General features: G+C 37.6%; 1 protein-coding gene across 1 annotated transcript in view; it reads right to left on the bottom strand.

The window, feature by feature from the left end:
• LOC124864045 (heparan sulfate glucosamine 3-O-sulfotransferase 4-like) overlaps positions 1-15,889 on the bottom strand; it is a 107,737-nt gene extending 91,848 nt beyond the window's left edge. Inside the window, exon 1 of the mRNA XM_047358652.1 lies at positions 14,556-15,889. Within this exon, the coding sequence (XP_047214608.1) occupies positions 14,556-15,151 (596 nt within the window). The 5' untranslated portion in view covers positions 15,152-15,889. The remainder of the gene's footprint in view (positions 1-14,555) is intronic.
• Positions 15,890-16,388: the final 499 nt, after the last annotated feature.

Here is a 16,388-nt window from a genome sequence, read left to right as displayed (position 1 = left end):
CTAGAATATAAGACATATTTTCAGTTGTTTCACACTTTTTTGTTCAGCATATAATTCCACATGTGCTCATTCATAGTTTTGATGCCTTCAGTGTGAAGCTACAATATTCATAGTCATGAAAATAAACAAACCTCTTTGAATGAGAAGGTGTGTCCAAACTTTTGGTCTGTACTGTACAGGTCCTTCTCAAAAAATTAGCATATTGTGATAAAGTTTATTATTTTCCATAATGTCATGATTACAATTTAACATTCATATATTTTAGATTCATTGCACACTAACTGAAATATTTCAGGTCTTTTATTGTCTTAATACGGATGATTTTGGCATACAGCTCATGAAAACCCAAAATTCCTATCTCACAAAATTAGCATATTTCATCCAACCAATAAAAGAAAAGTGTTTTTAATACAAAAAACGTCAACCTTCAAATAATCATGTACAGTTATGCACTCAGTTCTTGGTCGGGAATCCTTTTGCAGAAATGACTGCTTCAATGCGGCGTGGCATGGAGGCAATCAGCCTGTGGCACTGCTGAGGTCTTATGGAGGCCCAGGATGCTTCGATAGCGGCCTTTAGCTCATCCAGAGTGTTGGGTCTTGAGTCTCTCAACGTTCTCTTCACAATATCCCACAGATTCTCTATGGGGTTCAGGTCAGGAGAGTTGGCAGGCCAATTGAGCACAGTGATACCATGGTCAGTAAACCATTTACCAGTGGTTTTGGCACTGTGAGCAGGTGCCAGGTCGTGCTGAAAAATGAAATCTTCATCTCCATAAAGCTTTTCAGCAGATGGAAGCAAGAAGTGCTCCAAAATCTCCTGATAGCTAGCTGCATTGACCCTGCCCTTGATAAAACACAGTGGACCAACACCAGCAGCTGACACGGCACCCCAGACCATCACTGATTGTGGGTACTTGACACTGGACTTCTGGCATTTTGGCATTTCCTTCTCCCCAGTCTTCCTCCAGACTCTGGCACCTTGATTTCCGAATGACATGCAGAATTTGCTTTCATCCGAAAAAAGTACTTTGGACCACTGAGCAACAGTCCAGTGCTGCTTCTCTGTAGCCCAGGACTGGGGAATGTGGCACCTGTAGCCCATTTCCTGCACACGCCTGTACACGGTGGCTCTGGATGTTTCTACTCCAGACTCAGTCCACTGCTTCCGCAGGTCCCCCAAGGTCTGGAATCGGCCCTTCTCCACAATCTTCCTCAGGGTCCGGTCACCTCTTCTCGTTGTGCAGCGTTTTCTGCCACACTTTTTCCTTCCCACAGACTTCCCACTGAGGTGCCTTGATACAGCACTCTGGGAACAGCCTATTCGTTCAGAAATTTCTTTCTGTGTCTTACCCTCTTGCTTGAGGGTGTCAATAGTGGCCTTCTGGACAGCAGTCAGGTCGGCAGTCTTACCCATGATTGGGGTTTTGAGTGATGAACCAGGCTGGGAGTTTTAAAGGCCTCAGGAATCTTTTGCAGGTGTTTAGAGTTAACTCGTTGATTCAGATGATTAGGTTCATAGCTCGTTTAGAGACCCTTTTAATGATATGCTAATTTTGTGAGATAGGAATTTTGGGTTTTCATGAGCTGTATGCCAAAATCATCCGTATTAAGACAATAAAAGACCTGAAATATTTCAGTTAGTGTGCAATGAATCTAAAATATATGAATGTTAAATTTTCATCATGACATGGAAAATAATGAACTTTATCACAATATGCTAATATTTTGAGAAGGACCTGTACGTATATGTAAAAGTAAAGCTGCTTTTAGTGATATTAAAAACAAATAATTTCTAAAATCAGTATTTCTAGATATTTATATTTACTTAACAAGTGCAAGTGGAATGAAAACACTGCTAAGGCAGGTTCCAAGTATATAGAAAATAATTGATTTCTAAAACGTGTTTGAGTTGAACAAGGCCCTCTGTTGGTCACGGACACAAAGCTTTTAGCATCATTTGAAAGTGACTATATATGCGATGTTGTGATTCCAACATTTAGTTTTTAGAGCTAACAAAATCTGCGATGCACATTTAATGAATATTGAACATGAGAAGAAGCAGAGGAGGCCAAAATAAATTCTTCACATTAACCCCAGGGCAGGACTAATGTTGTTACATGAGCTCTAATTTAAACTAAAATGTTTTCAATTTGTCTGCAGCATATTTCATTGTTCATTTTATTATGTGTGATTGTGTTGTCAACTGTGCGTGCACAAGCTCGCTGACAATATTTTGCTCGTGTGAAATCCCCCACAAGGGAAGAGTTGGCTTCATGGTTGAGAGCAGGTAACAACATTATTACAGAGGCAGAACACATCAACTTTCTTCTGAATCTCTAATGCCAATAATCCAAATTACCCTGGAAAAACAATCACCTCCTGATACAGCAAGTAGCAATTAGCATAATCCCTAAAAGCATCCTTTTTGCATTTCAGTAACTTAATCCAAAATCTCAAGGGAGTTTGGCAAATGCCACAGCTTGTGTTCGTGACTTCCAGGTTATCAAATGCTCTGAGTATCTGTGGCAGAGATGTAAGCAATATGTTTTGCTGCAGCGGTGGATAATCAGGATTGCACTGAGAAGATTTCCAAAGCTAACTCATCACAACAGCATGTCGTAGTTGCATGTTAGAAGTGGAGTTTATGCGTTTAATACACAGCTCATACAATGTCTGTGCTAAAATTATACAGAACGCCACATGGTGATTGGGGAAAAAGAGCATAAATGAGTAAACTGTATAAAGCAATGAAAAACTTCAAAGATGGTGGGACAGGCGATCATACAAGATCATGGAAGCCAATTCACCTCTAGAGTCTCAACACATCACATTGCTATAATTTAATTAAGTCAGTCAGTTTTTTTGTTCTTGTTTTTTTACTGAATTATAGCTGTTAAGAAAGGACATGCATTTTGATAAAACAATCTCAAATGTCTAGCTCTTAAAAAATTGGTTAAAGTTTTTTAATGAATAGAAAAAAAATATTTATGCAGCATATTGCTGCATATATTTAGTGCATAATGGTCATACTCACATGATATTGCTCCTTGTTCCAGAGGTAGACACAAACATTTTCTTTCCACCATCCTTCAGCATACCATACTACAGAAGCACCTATCAGCTTCTGGAAATACATTTGAAACATACTCCCAGAGGCCCCTGTATCTTGGCTCCATGACCATTCCTGTCAGGGTTTTCCCTTTGACTGAACAAATGCATCAGCTTGTGTCATGAGACCAGATCCCTTCCAGCCAATAAGGAGCACAGGCAGCACTGTGCTCCAGGAGATGTGGAAGGGAAATTGGAATCCTGACAAGTATGATTGACATGCGTATTTGTCCCAAGGTAGCCTTATTTGCACAGATTTAGAGTCGTCTGTAAACCAGCATTCTGCCAAGCAGAGTCATTGTTTCTCCAGACTGGATGCAGAACACTCCAATTCTGCCACATGCATTTAATCTTTTGGGAGAAATGAATCCCTTTGAGCGTAAAGTGACTTCAGCCTATACTTTATTTTGAGCATTAAATAATTAATTTAACAGATGCAGCAATGTCATTTTATTGCAGACAGTCTGTCTGTGTTGTGGACAGAAAAACACAAGCTTTAGTCCTTCACACTAACCCAGCGGCATGAGAGGAATAGGCAGCTTTAAATTAGATCCCACTCTTTAGATGGAAAGAAAAAAATGGATATGAGACTTGATGGAAAACTGTAACTCACAGCAATGTCAAATGACAGAAAAGGGAAAAATGGTGAATTCAAATCTAACCTTAAGTAAAATAGACTTTTACTGTAAGGATTGAAGTGTAGTTAGAGCAGGCTAAAAGAAAGGGACAAATGTGTGTGAGAGAGACGGACGACCTAATACATAGATTTCAAAGGCAGGATAAAATGTGCTATTCCAATTAACTTCTCCAAAAGATTTTTCTTCTATGCATATGTAAATAGGATGGTATGTTATTACATCATCAGTGATCTCTAGAAAAAGGATCAAACTTATCTGCCATTCTGTAAGGAAAGGTGCTTTAATTTAGCAACAATGAATCAGTGGTAAAAATAAAAACTTTCTGAAAGGAAATGTACAGTAACACTCTAGCTTGCCCAATAAGAGTTGATCTCCATCAAATTGTGATATTTCCAGCATATCAAACTTGAACTTTGTGAACTGTTGGAAACGGCTCTATTTAATGTATGATCTAAAACTGACTTTGAACCTAAATAAATTGATAGGTTTCACCTTAAGTTAAAGAAATCACTTTGTTTATATGGGGCATACATTTACACCTTCATTGCCCATGTTTAGTGAAAAATGTTTTTTTTTCCTCTGAAATAATGAGCTGTGTTTCATAACTACTTCATGTTTACAAATGGCATGCAAACAAATAGAAAGATAGCGGTGTAACTACTTAATAAGGGTTTTGGCAACATTTAATTCACGTAGACATTATATCTTGTTACTTAAACATTTCTGGTCTCAGAATTATTCTTATTTCCATGTCAAACAGTAAATAAGCATGATTGCTTCTGTTGTTAATTTCATTGTGATCTTACTGCATGCATGCAGTAAGTGTTATATTTACAGGAACATTATGGTTTTATCTTATTATCTCAGTAATTTTATACTTTTTTGCATAACCTATGTTTTGTTGAGATCTCACACTAAATTTTTGAATTTTGTATTGCTGTAATTTTTCAGGGATTTAGCACAGTTATGCAGATATGATTAGACATATAAAGCTATGTAGAACGGTTGTAAATTCATGTATATGTTTAAACTGTTAAATCAGAAAAAAATAAATGAATACAGAAGAGAAATTAAAACATCTAGAAGATAAAACGTTCCCAAGCATGTAATGTCATGTAAAGTTTCTCAACGCAGAGAAAGATTTTAAAATCTAGGAACACTTAACTAACTGATCACAATGACTGATAACAATGCAATGAAATAATATACTGAAATTAAAAGTGTTGTGAAGAATGCATTTGCCCCCTTACAGATTTCCTCTGTTTTTGCTTTTTGTCATACTTGAATTTTTCAGGTCATTAAACAAGTTGTAATATCAGATTAATAATCTTAGTTAGTACAAAAAGTAGTTTCCAAATTCAAATGATGAATTCATCTATTAAGCTAAGCTGGCACTGTGTGAAAATAATCAACCCTTTTTTAATCATGGATAAACTGTCATTAACCTCACTTTTTGAAAAGCTGAGTTCCATTTTACCTCCCACGAGCAGGCTTAAATACTGCCAGACATGTAGGATCACTTAATCACTTACATAGAACCTGTCTGACAACATGTAGTAGATAAAAATATTTAAAAACCAATACATCATGCCCTGATCCAAAGAAGTTCAAGAACAGATGAGAAACAATGTCATTAACATATATCAATCTAGAAAGGGGTCCAAAGCTATTTCTGAGGCTTTGGGATTCCACTATTCATCAATCAAAAAACATGGAACAATGGTGAATCTTCATAGGAGTGGCTGATCTATCAAAATATCTCCAAGACTGCATTGATGTTTCATCCAGAAGGTCACAAAAGTGCCAAGAAGGACAGCATTTGCCTCATTAATGGTCAGTTTTCATGATTGAAAAACAATGGAGTTCTGTGGTAACAACCACTTCCAACCAAAAAACGGCACAAAGGCCAAATTTACATTTGCCAAAACAGATGGACTGATGAGACGAAACTAGAACATTTTGAATGGTGTGGGTTTTGTTGCATCTTACATAAAACATGGTGGTGGTAGTGACATGCTCTGGGATTGCTTTGCTGCTTCAGAATCTATAAAACCATATTTAAATCCTGCTCTTTACTGAGAGATTCTCAAGGACCTGAAGATCAAGCACTGTTCATCATCAGTGGGCCTACCTTTGCCTAGCTCAAAAATAGCTAAATAAAGGTATCAATGTGCACTAGTCAAAGTCCGACTTAAATCTGTTTGAGATCCTGTGACATGATCTTAATCAGGCCATTCTTACTCGAAATTCTGTAAATTGGTTGAATTAAAATGATTCTGAAAAGAAGAGTGGGCCAAAATTCAACCACAATAAAAGACTCACTGGCAGTTGTCTGAAATGCCTGATGGCAGTTGCTGGTTTGTCAGGTTGGTTTGAAAAGCTTTTTTCCCTTAACTAATTGAATCATCATTTGAAAACTTGTTTTGCATTTGTATTCACTTGTTGTTTTTGTTTTATATAAATTCTTTGATGATCTGAAACAAAAAAGCTTGACCTGAAGAATTCTGAAAGAGGGCCATTACTTCTTCACAACACTGTATATGAGAGTTTCCACCTTTACCTTTTAGATTGCACAAGCACTCATTGGCACTCTACTGCACTTTGCAATCAGCTGAATGTTTGACAATCAACAACCAGTGTCCTTTCACCACAAGAAGTCAATTCTTACTTGAAGTACATGACTTCATCACAATATTGTTCTAACGAGGTGGAAAAGATTATATTGTGGCGGAGTGGTTGCCCGATACAAATATGTGTATATATATATATATACATATATACATATATATATATATATATATATATAGGTTATTGTGTGTGTGTGTGTGTGTGTGTGTGTGTGTGTGTGTGTGTGTGTGTGTGTGTGTGTGTGTGCGTGTGTGTGTGAGACAAAGATATACTGGCTGGCCTGCAGGTGGCGAGAAGTAATGAGCTGTCTTTCTGAGCTATGCTGAATTTAAACAGACTGTCAAACAGCAAATACTCATTATTGCTTCTGTTGTAACTGAAGTCTCACAGCTCTGTGATGTTTGTTAGTTGAATCAAATGGACAGGGGATGGGAAATGAGAAAGACCTGAGTGATGTGGTCCACTCTCCTAACAGTTTAGGGGTGTTCTGCTAATTAAAAAGTTTAACTCCACAACTGCAACATCGGCATCTGAGCACTGAGAAGTACGTCCTTGTGAGTCTTGGCGTTGTCTTATCAGGGGTTGGCAGATTCTGCCACATCAGGGAGCTGTGGGACAGGGAGGCACTGCTAAAGCTCACAGGCCCAGCTGGAGGGGATAGCATCCTGCCTGCTTGGGGATCTGGCCCACCTTGCTCTTTCTCATCTTCTTAGTGAGTGGAGTCCTCGGCTACCAATCAGGTGGAAGGAGTCAGGAGCTAAGCTGCCCCATGAAGCAAACTAAGAGAGGTAAAGAAGGGCTAAACAGGAGATAAATACTGGATTTGGACTTTCTACTGCTGGGTTTCCCATGGAGCCACATCTCCATTAAACACCTAAGTCCTTTCTCATGACCAATGAATAGCAACACAAAACCAAATGCTCCAACAGATTTTTTCTTAGAAAACCCACATCTGCTTATTAGCCTCAATGCACAGTTTTTCTCATGAATTAGGTTTTATGTTTTATTTTTTTCATGATCCTGTGCAAAGAATTGTTCTCTCTCAACAATAAGGTACATGTGAAATGAATAAACCATACTGAACAACCTTGGCTTAGCTAAAACTTTTAGTTTTGAATGATCTATTTATTATAGAACACTGCAACTCATACAAAGTAAAACAATCCTTGGAAATGACAACACTGTGACATCTATTTACAAAGGCCATGTTTGATCATAAATAAAAGATGACACGCAAAAACTGGCAACAAAAATGTATTGTAGCAGTCTGTAGAATGGAATTTGCTGAAATGAAACTAGAGTCTGCACTGGACTTAGCACAATTGCTGACTTCTGTCTGAGCTCAGGGATGCAGCAGTAAAAGGGTAGGAAGATGTCTTGCAAAAAGATTTATGGGAACATCCTTTTGGCTTTTATTGCAAAAAGGTTAAAGTGTCATTTTAATAACATAGAGATATTAAAGCTTGCAAACCTCAGTAAGACTCTGGCTCTGCTTTGCAGGGAGCTGATTTATGTTGTGTTAAAATTGTTTTTTTTATGGGAGCAATTTGATTCCCTGAAGTGAGCACATTTTACTTTTAAGACACTGGTGATTTTCTTGCACATTTATGACAAGAGTTTAGCTTTATTTAGATAAAGCCAGTTTCTCATGCAGTTTACAAATCTCTTTTTTCATACATCTTCTTTGTTTTCTTCTTTTTGGCAAGTCATAATTCAAAAGCAACTTATTAAACCTCAAATCACTTTTTATGTTTGACCAAGATTATTCTTTTAAAGCTCAGATTTTTATGTTCTTTTGCAGTTTTATACTGCAGGATCTGTGGTCCCATCAAATGGTGTTACAATTCTCCCAGGCTGGTGTTAAACCACTCACAGCACCTGTTATTTGATTAAGTTCAGCACATATATTATCTTTTATATTCTGTAAAGTTTTATACTGATAAATATTATGAGTGGATGCTTTTACCTGTCAATATGCTGACAACATCCAATGGTTAGTTTGTTAGATATTTTACTACATTTGCACAGTTCACAGGTTGGCCTCCAGACAGGACATTTCAAAGACACATCAAAGACGCTGGAGCTCCTTGAAACAGATGCATTATTTTAAAGTGTATTTTTTGATTAATTTTACTCAATATTTTTAGAATTTTTGCATTTGCATAAAAATACTTCTTTACTCAGCTTGCAACATAATACAGTAAACACACAAACAGTTCAAGTTTTAAAGGTAAAATACAAATATAGACTAATTAGATGCTAGGAACTGCTAACATTATCCACCCATATTTTGATCATTTTTACACTACCTGTCAAAGATTTTAGAACACCTTTCTCATTTAATGGTTATTTATGATTATGGCTATTTGCATTGTAGTAGATTCTCACTTAATACATCAAAACTGTGAATGAACAAATATGCAATTATGTAGCAAACAGAAATTGTAGAAGAATTTTAAATATGTTTTATATTTTAGATTCATTAAAGTAGTTTCAGTCATTACTTTGCTGTGATGACTGAAATATTAACCTTTGGCCTTTGGTATCTCAATGAACCTCTGGGAAGTTCTTTCAAGACTCTTTGGAAAACCATTTAATGTGGCCATCTCATGAAGCTCATGGAGAGAATGCTAAGAGAGCAAAGCAGTAATCAGAGCAAAGGGTGGCAAAGAATCTAAAATATAAAAATGTTGAGAGTTCTTTCACACGTTTTGTTTACTACATAATTTAATTTGTGTTCATTCATAGTTTTGTTGCCTTTGATGAGAATCTACAATTTAAATGGTCATAAAAATAAGGTGACCCAGTGAGAAAGTGAGAAAGTGTATCTAAAACTTTTGACTGGTAGTGTATAAATATACAGTACTGTGCAAAAGTTTAAGCAGGCGTGAAAAAATACTGTAAACATCGAAGGCTTTCAAAAATAAAAGTGTTAAACATTTATTTTAATCAATCAACAAAATGCAGTGAATGAACAGAAGAGACCTCTAAATCAAATCAATATTTGGTGTGACCACCGTTGCCTTCAAAAAAGCATCAATTCTTCTAAATACACTTGCACACAGTTTTTCAAGGAACTCGGTTGGTAGGTTGTTCCAAACATCTTGCAGAACTAACTGCAGATCCTCTGTGGATGTAGGCTCTCTCACATCCTTCGGTCTCTTCATGTAATTCCAGACACACTCAATGATGTTGAAATCAGGGCTCTGTGGGGTCCAAACCATCAATTCCAGTAAGTCTTGTTCTTCTAAGATAGTTCTTAATGACTTTGGCTGTATGTATATTTGGGTTCGCTCACTTAGCATTTAGTAAATTGATAAAAGAAACAATAATCCTTTATATTTCTGAAAGCATTCTTTGTGTACCGCATTTTTTCACACCTGCCTAAATATATATATATATATAGATATAGATATATAAATGTATATATCTACGTATATATCTATATCTATATCTATATCTATATATATATATAGTCAGTCATTTTCTACCGCTTATTCTATAGTGAGTTGCGGGGGAGCTGGTGCCTAACTCCAGCAGTCTATGGACGAGAGGCGTGATACACCCTGGACAGGTCGCCATCCATTGCAGGGCAACACACAAACAACCATGCACACACTCATTCATACACCTAAGGGCAATTAGAGTGACCAATTAACCTAACAGGCATGTCTTTGGACTGTGGGAGGAAGCCGGAGTACCCGGTGAGAACCCACGCATGCACGGGGAGAACAGATCCCCCATGCAGAAAGATCCCCGGTCGGGAATAGAACCCTATATATATATATATATATATATATATATATATATATATATATTTATGTATGTATATATATAGATATAGATGTATATATATGTATATATATATATATATTTATGTATGTATATATATAGATATAGATGTATATATATGTATTGTAAAATAGATAATACTTTCTGGCATGAGAAAAGAGATCTTTATTCATTCTAATAGTTAACATTTCAGTAAGCACCATTGTTTGACATTTACCAAAAGTGTAAATACCAAACAGTCATCATGTCTAATGCATTACATCCTCATTAAACATGTCTAAACCTGCTTTGAGTGTTCACCTTCAGCAAGCACACATCTTCGTATATGACTGATAATCGATGCCATTCTTTAGTGCAGTTTATGAGATACATTATCTTTCCACTAAAGCATAAACAGCAAAGACTTGAGAGCTGGTGATAAAAATTGCCATATTGATTATAATGCATCAGGAATTTTCAACTGAAGAATGATTGAGTATATATACCAGTTTGAGACAAAAATGAAGAGAAGAGATGAAATCCTAGCTGTGATGCCTCATTCTCTTTACCCACAAATAAAGGTAGAAGTGTTGATTGGCTACTGGAAGCCCTCTGTGTTTGGTAATGATGAGACTGTATTTTAAATAAATTCATTATGTATACTTAAAGAACTAAAGCTAAGTTGTTCAAGAGATCTAATAAGCACAAAGCACCAAGCATCAGCCTGGGCCTAATCCTGTTTTTGGTACTGGATGCAGACTTTAATTTTTGAAAACAAATTATAGAAATCTGTGTATCTGTGCAGTTTTGTTTTCAGGCACATATATTTGTGTATTCTCAGTAAGAAATATTGAATCGTCCAAATTTCTACTTCAATTATTTGGACAAATATCCTATTGCTGTCTTCTCATTTATTGGCACCCCTATAAAATAAATTAACTTTTTCATTGCAGGAGCATATTCTCATATTGATAATTATTTAAAAAACCAGTCCCTAACTTGAATATATGTTTGGTGGGAAAACAAATGTTAAGAAATTATAATTTTTTACAGAGTCACCAGTGAAACTGATGGCTTCCTGTCTTCCTAGGGCCTAAACACAATGGGAAACTTTTAGCCACGGCCCAATGAACATGACGAGGACCCACCTTTATAACTGCCACCCAGCACACTGAGGATAGTAGGAAAGATAAAGGAATTTCCAATTTCCAAAAGGTAATCAAGTTTCCATAACAGCTTAAATCAACAAGTTTTTTTTAAGGCATGTCAAACATAAAAATACTTTTCTGTCCTTGGTCTCTGTCAGAAAACTAACAGTGGGTGTACAATTTAATAAAGTAACAACAGCGAAGAAGACAATACCTGCCAATGACATAATAATTTTGACCATTTCAAGTGTAATACAGCCATTAACTGTCAGGATCTGGGTTGTGTTTGTGTTTGTGTTTTTGTGCTTGCCACATGTGTTCAGTGTTTTCAGACGGTGCTGGAGTTCTCAAGTGTGCTGCATGACAGGTGTGACTTATTCCACTGATTACTTTGAGGAGTACTTAAGCAGGAGGCTGCCAACACTTTGATGCCAGAGTGTTTTGCCCACAGTGGTAACAAGCTCAAGCCAAACACAAGTCTATGCTTTGTTCTTTGACCTCATGTAACTTTGTTTATAATCCTTTGCAGGCTAAGTAAACCTGAACCCAGGATTTATGTCACTGAATACTGACTACCTGTCCGGAGTCCTTTCCATCCTTTCTGGATGATCAAGACTATCTACGTTTTGAGGATTTCATCTCCTATCTACCATCTTCGTTTGGAATCGCATCTAGCTGGCGGTTCCCTGCTACCTTCGCCTCCTGGACCAAGCCGTAAGCGTACCCTGTCCACCCTCCAAAGTAAACATCTGCACACTGAACTCATTCCTGTTTGCTCCGAGCTCACGCTGAACAGCATCTTAGAAACTTCTACAAACCTGGATCCTGAATGTCTCTTTCCCTTGGCGACCTGACCACACCTATTTAGTAAGCTGTTCTCTTGTTTGCATTAATTCATTGTTCTTAGTTCGATATCATTCAGTTCCCTATTTTCACCAGTTCTCTTCCCTTCTTCACATACAGTTGGAGAATCATCTGTTCCAGATTATCTTTGTCACAATAAACATCCTTTACATATTCTGTTCTCCGGAGTGTTCTCCGTATGTGGGTCAGATCTATTGCAAACAAAATGACATTAACATAATAACTTGCCAATAATGTTACACAGTTTTACACAGCCCTTTATAAAACACTTTGCCAATAGTGCAATAACTTATTTAATTGGCTAGTTATGATGTTATTGGTGCAGAAATAAAGGAGAAAAATCCATTAAAAATGTAATCATCGTATAGCACATCTGGGTCACATGAACAATGCTGCACATTCAACTAAATAATCCATCAAATTCACTTCACAGACAAAAATTAAATCATATCCATACAATGAAATATTAATGTAGATATCAAAGCTAATGAACAATGTTCTAAATAAAAATGTTGTGCAACAAATAAAATCAATCAAAAAATAAAACTGGTGTGATAAACACACAAGACATTTCTCTTTTTCAGATGTCAGTAACAGGTACCTGATCCTGACATTGGATATAGGGTAGCATAGTAATTCTAAATAAATAAAGCCCCTCAATGCAAGTTCTCTCTTGAGATAACTAAAACTGGATATGTGTAGGACTGTGTAATGCGATTAAGATACTGTGCCAAACAAGGTTAGAATTTTGGGTTAAAAAAAGCACACACACACATAAAAAAACAGTTATAAATGAAGTGTGTGGTGTTGCCTGTGGTTTATCTATCATCTTCATCAAGATGTGGAGCAGGTGTTTCTTAGACAGTCCTAAATTTATGAATCACACTTTATGAGATCACTGGTCTCATTTAACTACACTGATGTTTAAAACATCTGTAAGTGATCATAATTTCACTTCCATTAAGTGCACATTAGCCAGAGCATTACCAGCTGAGCAGAAAGATGTCATGTAATGCATCATTCGGAGGCAAGCTTCAGTCAAATTAATTTCTTTATCGGTGAAAAAGAAATGTGGCTTGCTACTTTTTAACCATTTAACTATTCTCGTTGGCAGTTGAAACGAGAATATAAATATTCAGTCCTCATAAGCTGTGAAGCATGGAGTTTTTCGTGAAGTTTTATTTTATTTTTTTTTTTTTCTGAGAATGAAATCCTTAGGTGGATGTCCCAAATCTGGCAATATTGGAAGTAAAATGAATCTCAAAGTTCTCAAAGTTTTTATCTCAGGGACCCGAAAAGCACATTTGTTATTATTTATGTAAGGATGTCGTCCTCCCGTCTAATGAACCTTTCATGTTAGACATAATCAAACAGCTTGCTTTAGCACTGGCTAAATGAGCAGCCGAGAGTTCCTGTGTCTATGCAGCAGGATGAAAGCAGATGTTCCACAAGGCAAACATAACAAACCACGTTCTACAAAGGAGCAGAAGGGACTTTGAGTCAGCATCGTTCTCATCAGCTCATTGATTCCATTTGAAAATGTGTGTATGGCCAAAAACTTGTGAGAACAACACCTAAATGAGCCATGGCCAATTAACCATGAATGAGGCCTCAAATTGATTTTTTTCTACATCCCGTGAACACATCGGTGAGGTGCAGCTAATAAACCTGAGAAACAAACTGAAGGTAGTATTAACAATTCAAAAAGGTTTAAGAATTAGCGGCATTTCTCAGAGGCAATTTGGAATTTCAGCACATATAGGTAGCACACTTGTGATGTATGTTATATGAGTAAAAGGAATATTTGGCTATTTACTTTTTTGAATAGGTGGAAATAGCAATATGAAAAGTAATTCATTTTGATAAACCAGATATATAACACAACTTTCTTCACAAACACTTTAGAATAGAGTGACTATTGCAGGTGCCAAAGTGTAAGCATCTGCAAATAACTTACCGAAGAACAATAGCAATTTAGTACCAATTTTATCCATTGAAGAGAATGAAGGTGGATTATTTCATGCCCAGTTGTAGAACAAAAGTCAGAGAGAAGTCAAAAGATAATGTGTTTTTTTTTTTCTTTTTTGTTTTGCTGTGGATGTTAAATGAAGCTGATATTATAGTTTAAAAAAGGAGCCCGATAAAAAATATGTTAAATAATTATTGTTTTCTTTTTGTGTCTCCTTCTTTACCTTGGTACAAGAAACGGAGCTGGTATTGCACACTAAGTATGACGGGCATTAAAAACTGATTTGTAAATCACACAAAAGATCATTGTGACCATTAATCATATACCAAGTGCTCAAATTATGCTACAGAAGCCTGGTTTGTGGTGATTTTAATTAAATCTGCAGTGCATTGTTTAAGCCCATAAAAGGTCTGATTTCAGAGCTCACCTGTACCAGTCCAGCCCCTTCTCGTAGTTCCTGTCAAAGAAATGTGGCTCATTCCCAACGGCTCTCACGTCTGGGTGCACCCTGAGAGCCTCTAGCAGGGCTCGGGTCCCCCCTTTCTTCACTCCGATTATAATGGCTTGGGGAAGTTTCTTCTCCCCGTAATCCGAGGTGCAGTTCACCCTGAGTCCGCTGTCCGTGGTGCTGATCTCCTGGTGCTCCCTCTCCGGCGCGGTGGGGCGAAACATCGCCGCAGATTTAGTTGGAGACGTCTGCGTCCTAATCCACTCCACCGTCCTTTGTTCGGCATCATCGCGCTCTCTTACCGTAGGAACCGAGGTTGTTCTCACAGCCTGTGTGAATTCCGTGAAACCTGGTGAAGCCGAGTAAACTTTCTCCCTCAGTGTCACAAAAGTTGCATCCTCTGTCACCAGCCTACCTTGAAACACATAGTTGTCCTGCAGCGGGAAGTGCAGCGAGTTGTAGCAGCTCATCAAGCTGTAGAACAAGTAGGTGACGGAGAGGGAGAGGGTGAACATGAATAAGATTTTCCGGGGCACTTTAGAGGTGAAAACCGAAGTGCTGGACCAAAATGCCATCTCTGATAGCAGCGATCCTCTCAACGCAGTGGCCAGACATGTTTCCACCCCGAGTCTTGCATGGACAAAATCAACACTAAGAATCTCTCACCATCAGCGCTGCTCAAGCTAAAAAAGCGCCAAGCTGGACCAAACCACCCTAATCCAACCAAAGCGCATATTTATCAGGATGGCTGGGAAAACAGTTCGTTAAAATTCCAGAGGAATATCGTGTCTGATTTCTTGAGTATTGATTTCTTATTCCAGGGCTGACAGACAACGTCACCATTTATTGGACTGAACTTGCATATTTGAGAGACTGAAGGTCTGGCGCCCTTCCAGATGAACAGCCCGGCCTGAAGTGGACGGTGTATGATGGATGGAATCCTGGCATCTTATGAAGAAGGGAGAAAGAAGAAAGAAAACGAACAGCAGAGTGTTCAAAGTACAGGCTTCTCCTTATCAGCCGCTGAGTCTGAAGTCCAGTCCCGTCTGCGATAAAAAGAGTGGATTCCCATTCAGACAGAAAACCTACAAATCCACCCAGTCTCCTCAACGTAAAACAAATGAACACAAAACCATTTGTGCTTCTCTCTATTTACTTTGTGCTGCGGAAAGTCGACAGCCTTTGCACAAAAACGTATTCACTTCTCACTAACAACAAGGCTGCCGCTCGGTCCTTACGCCTTCTCACATTGGTAGGATCCTACGATATGCACATCGGCTGTGTGAGCACGTCTGAGCCGAGGCACAGTAAAGCCACACAGCACAACTAGTGTGTACACCCACCTTCCCTCGTGTCCGCGCAGAAAACAGCGCTGTAAACGTGAGATTTCCTAATCTAAGAGAGTTGTGTGATGGAGAAGCTTTCTATCATTCCTGTGGCTGCTGGCGGAGATTAGACTCCCGCTGCTGAGATATCTAAGAGATGATCATAAGGTGAATTAATTCAGGCTGTTTGGAGTTCACTGTTATAATCGGTCTCAGAAACATTATTTAGATATGTTTTTTTTTTTTTTTAAAGAAAGCTCATGTCTGCACCCTGCTGGTTTTTTGTGGAGAATTGCAATAGGAAACTTTTCAAAAAGTTTTGTGAACTATAATGAGTTGAAGTAGACAATGATGAGTTGTATCTTATTTCATTTATACTTTATTCAACCATTGGGATATTCGCATGTCCTGACCCAGATTCCAGGGGTTAAATGCACATAAACATTTCACACTTTGTAAAATATAAAAAATAACTAAAAATATGAGC

The sequence above is a fragment of the Girardinichthys multiradiatus genome, chromosome Y (assembly GCF_021462225.1).
Source record: "Girardinichthys multiradiatus isolate DD_20200921_A chromosome Y, DD_fGirMul_XY1, whole genome shotgun sequence".
NCBI lineage: Eukaryota > Metazoa > Chordata > Actinopteri > Cyprinodontiformes > Goodeidae > Girardinichthys > Girardinichthys multiradiatus.
Note: the sequence above shows the minus strand (reverse complement) of the source record. Positions and strands in the feature narration are given on the sequence as shown.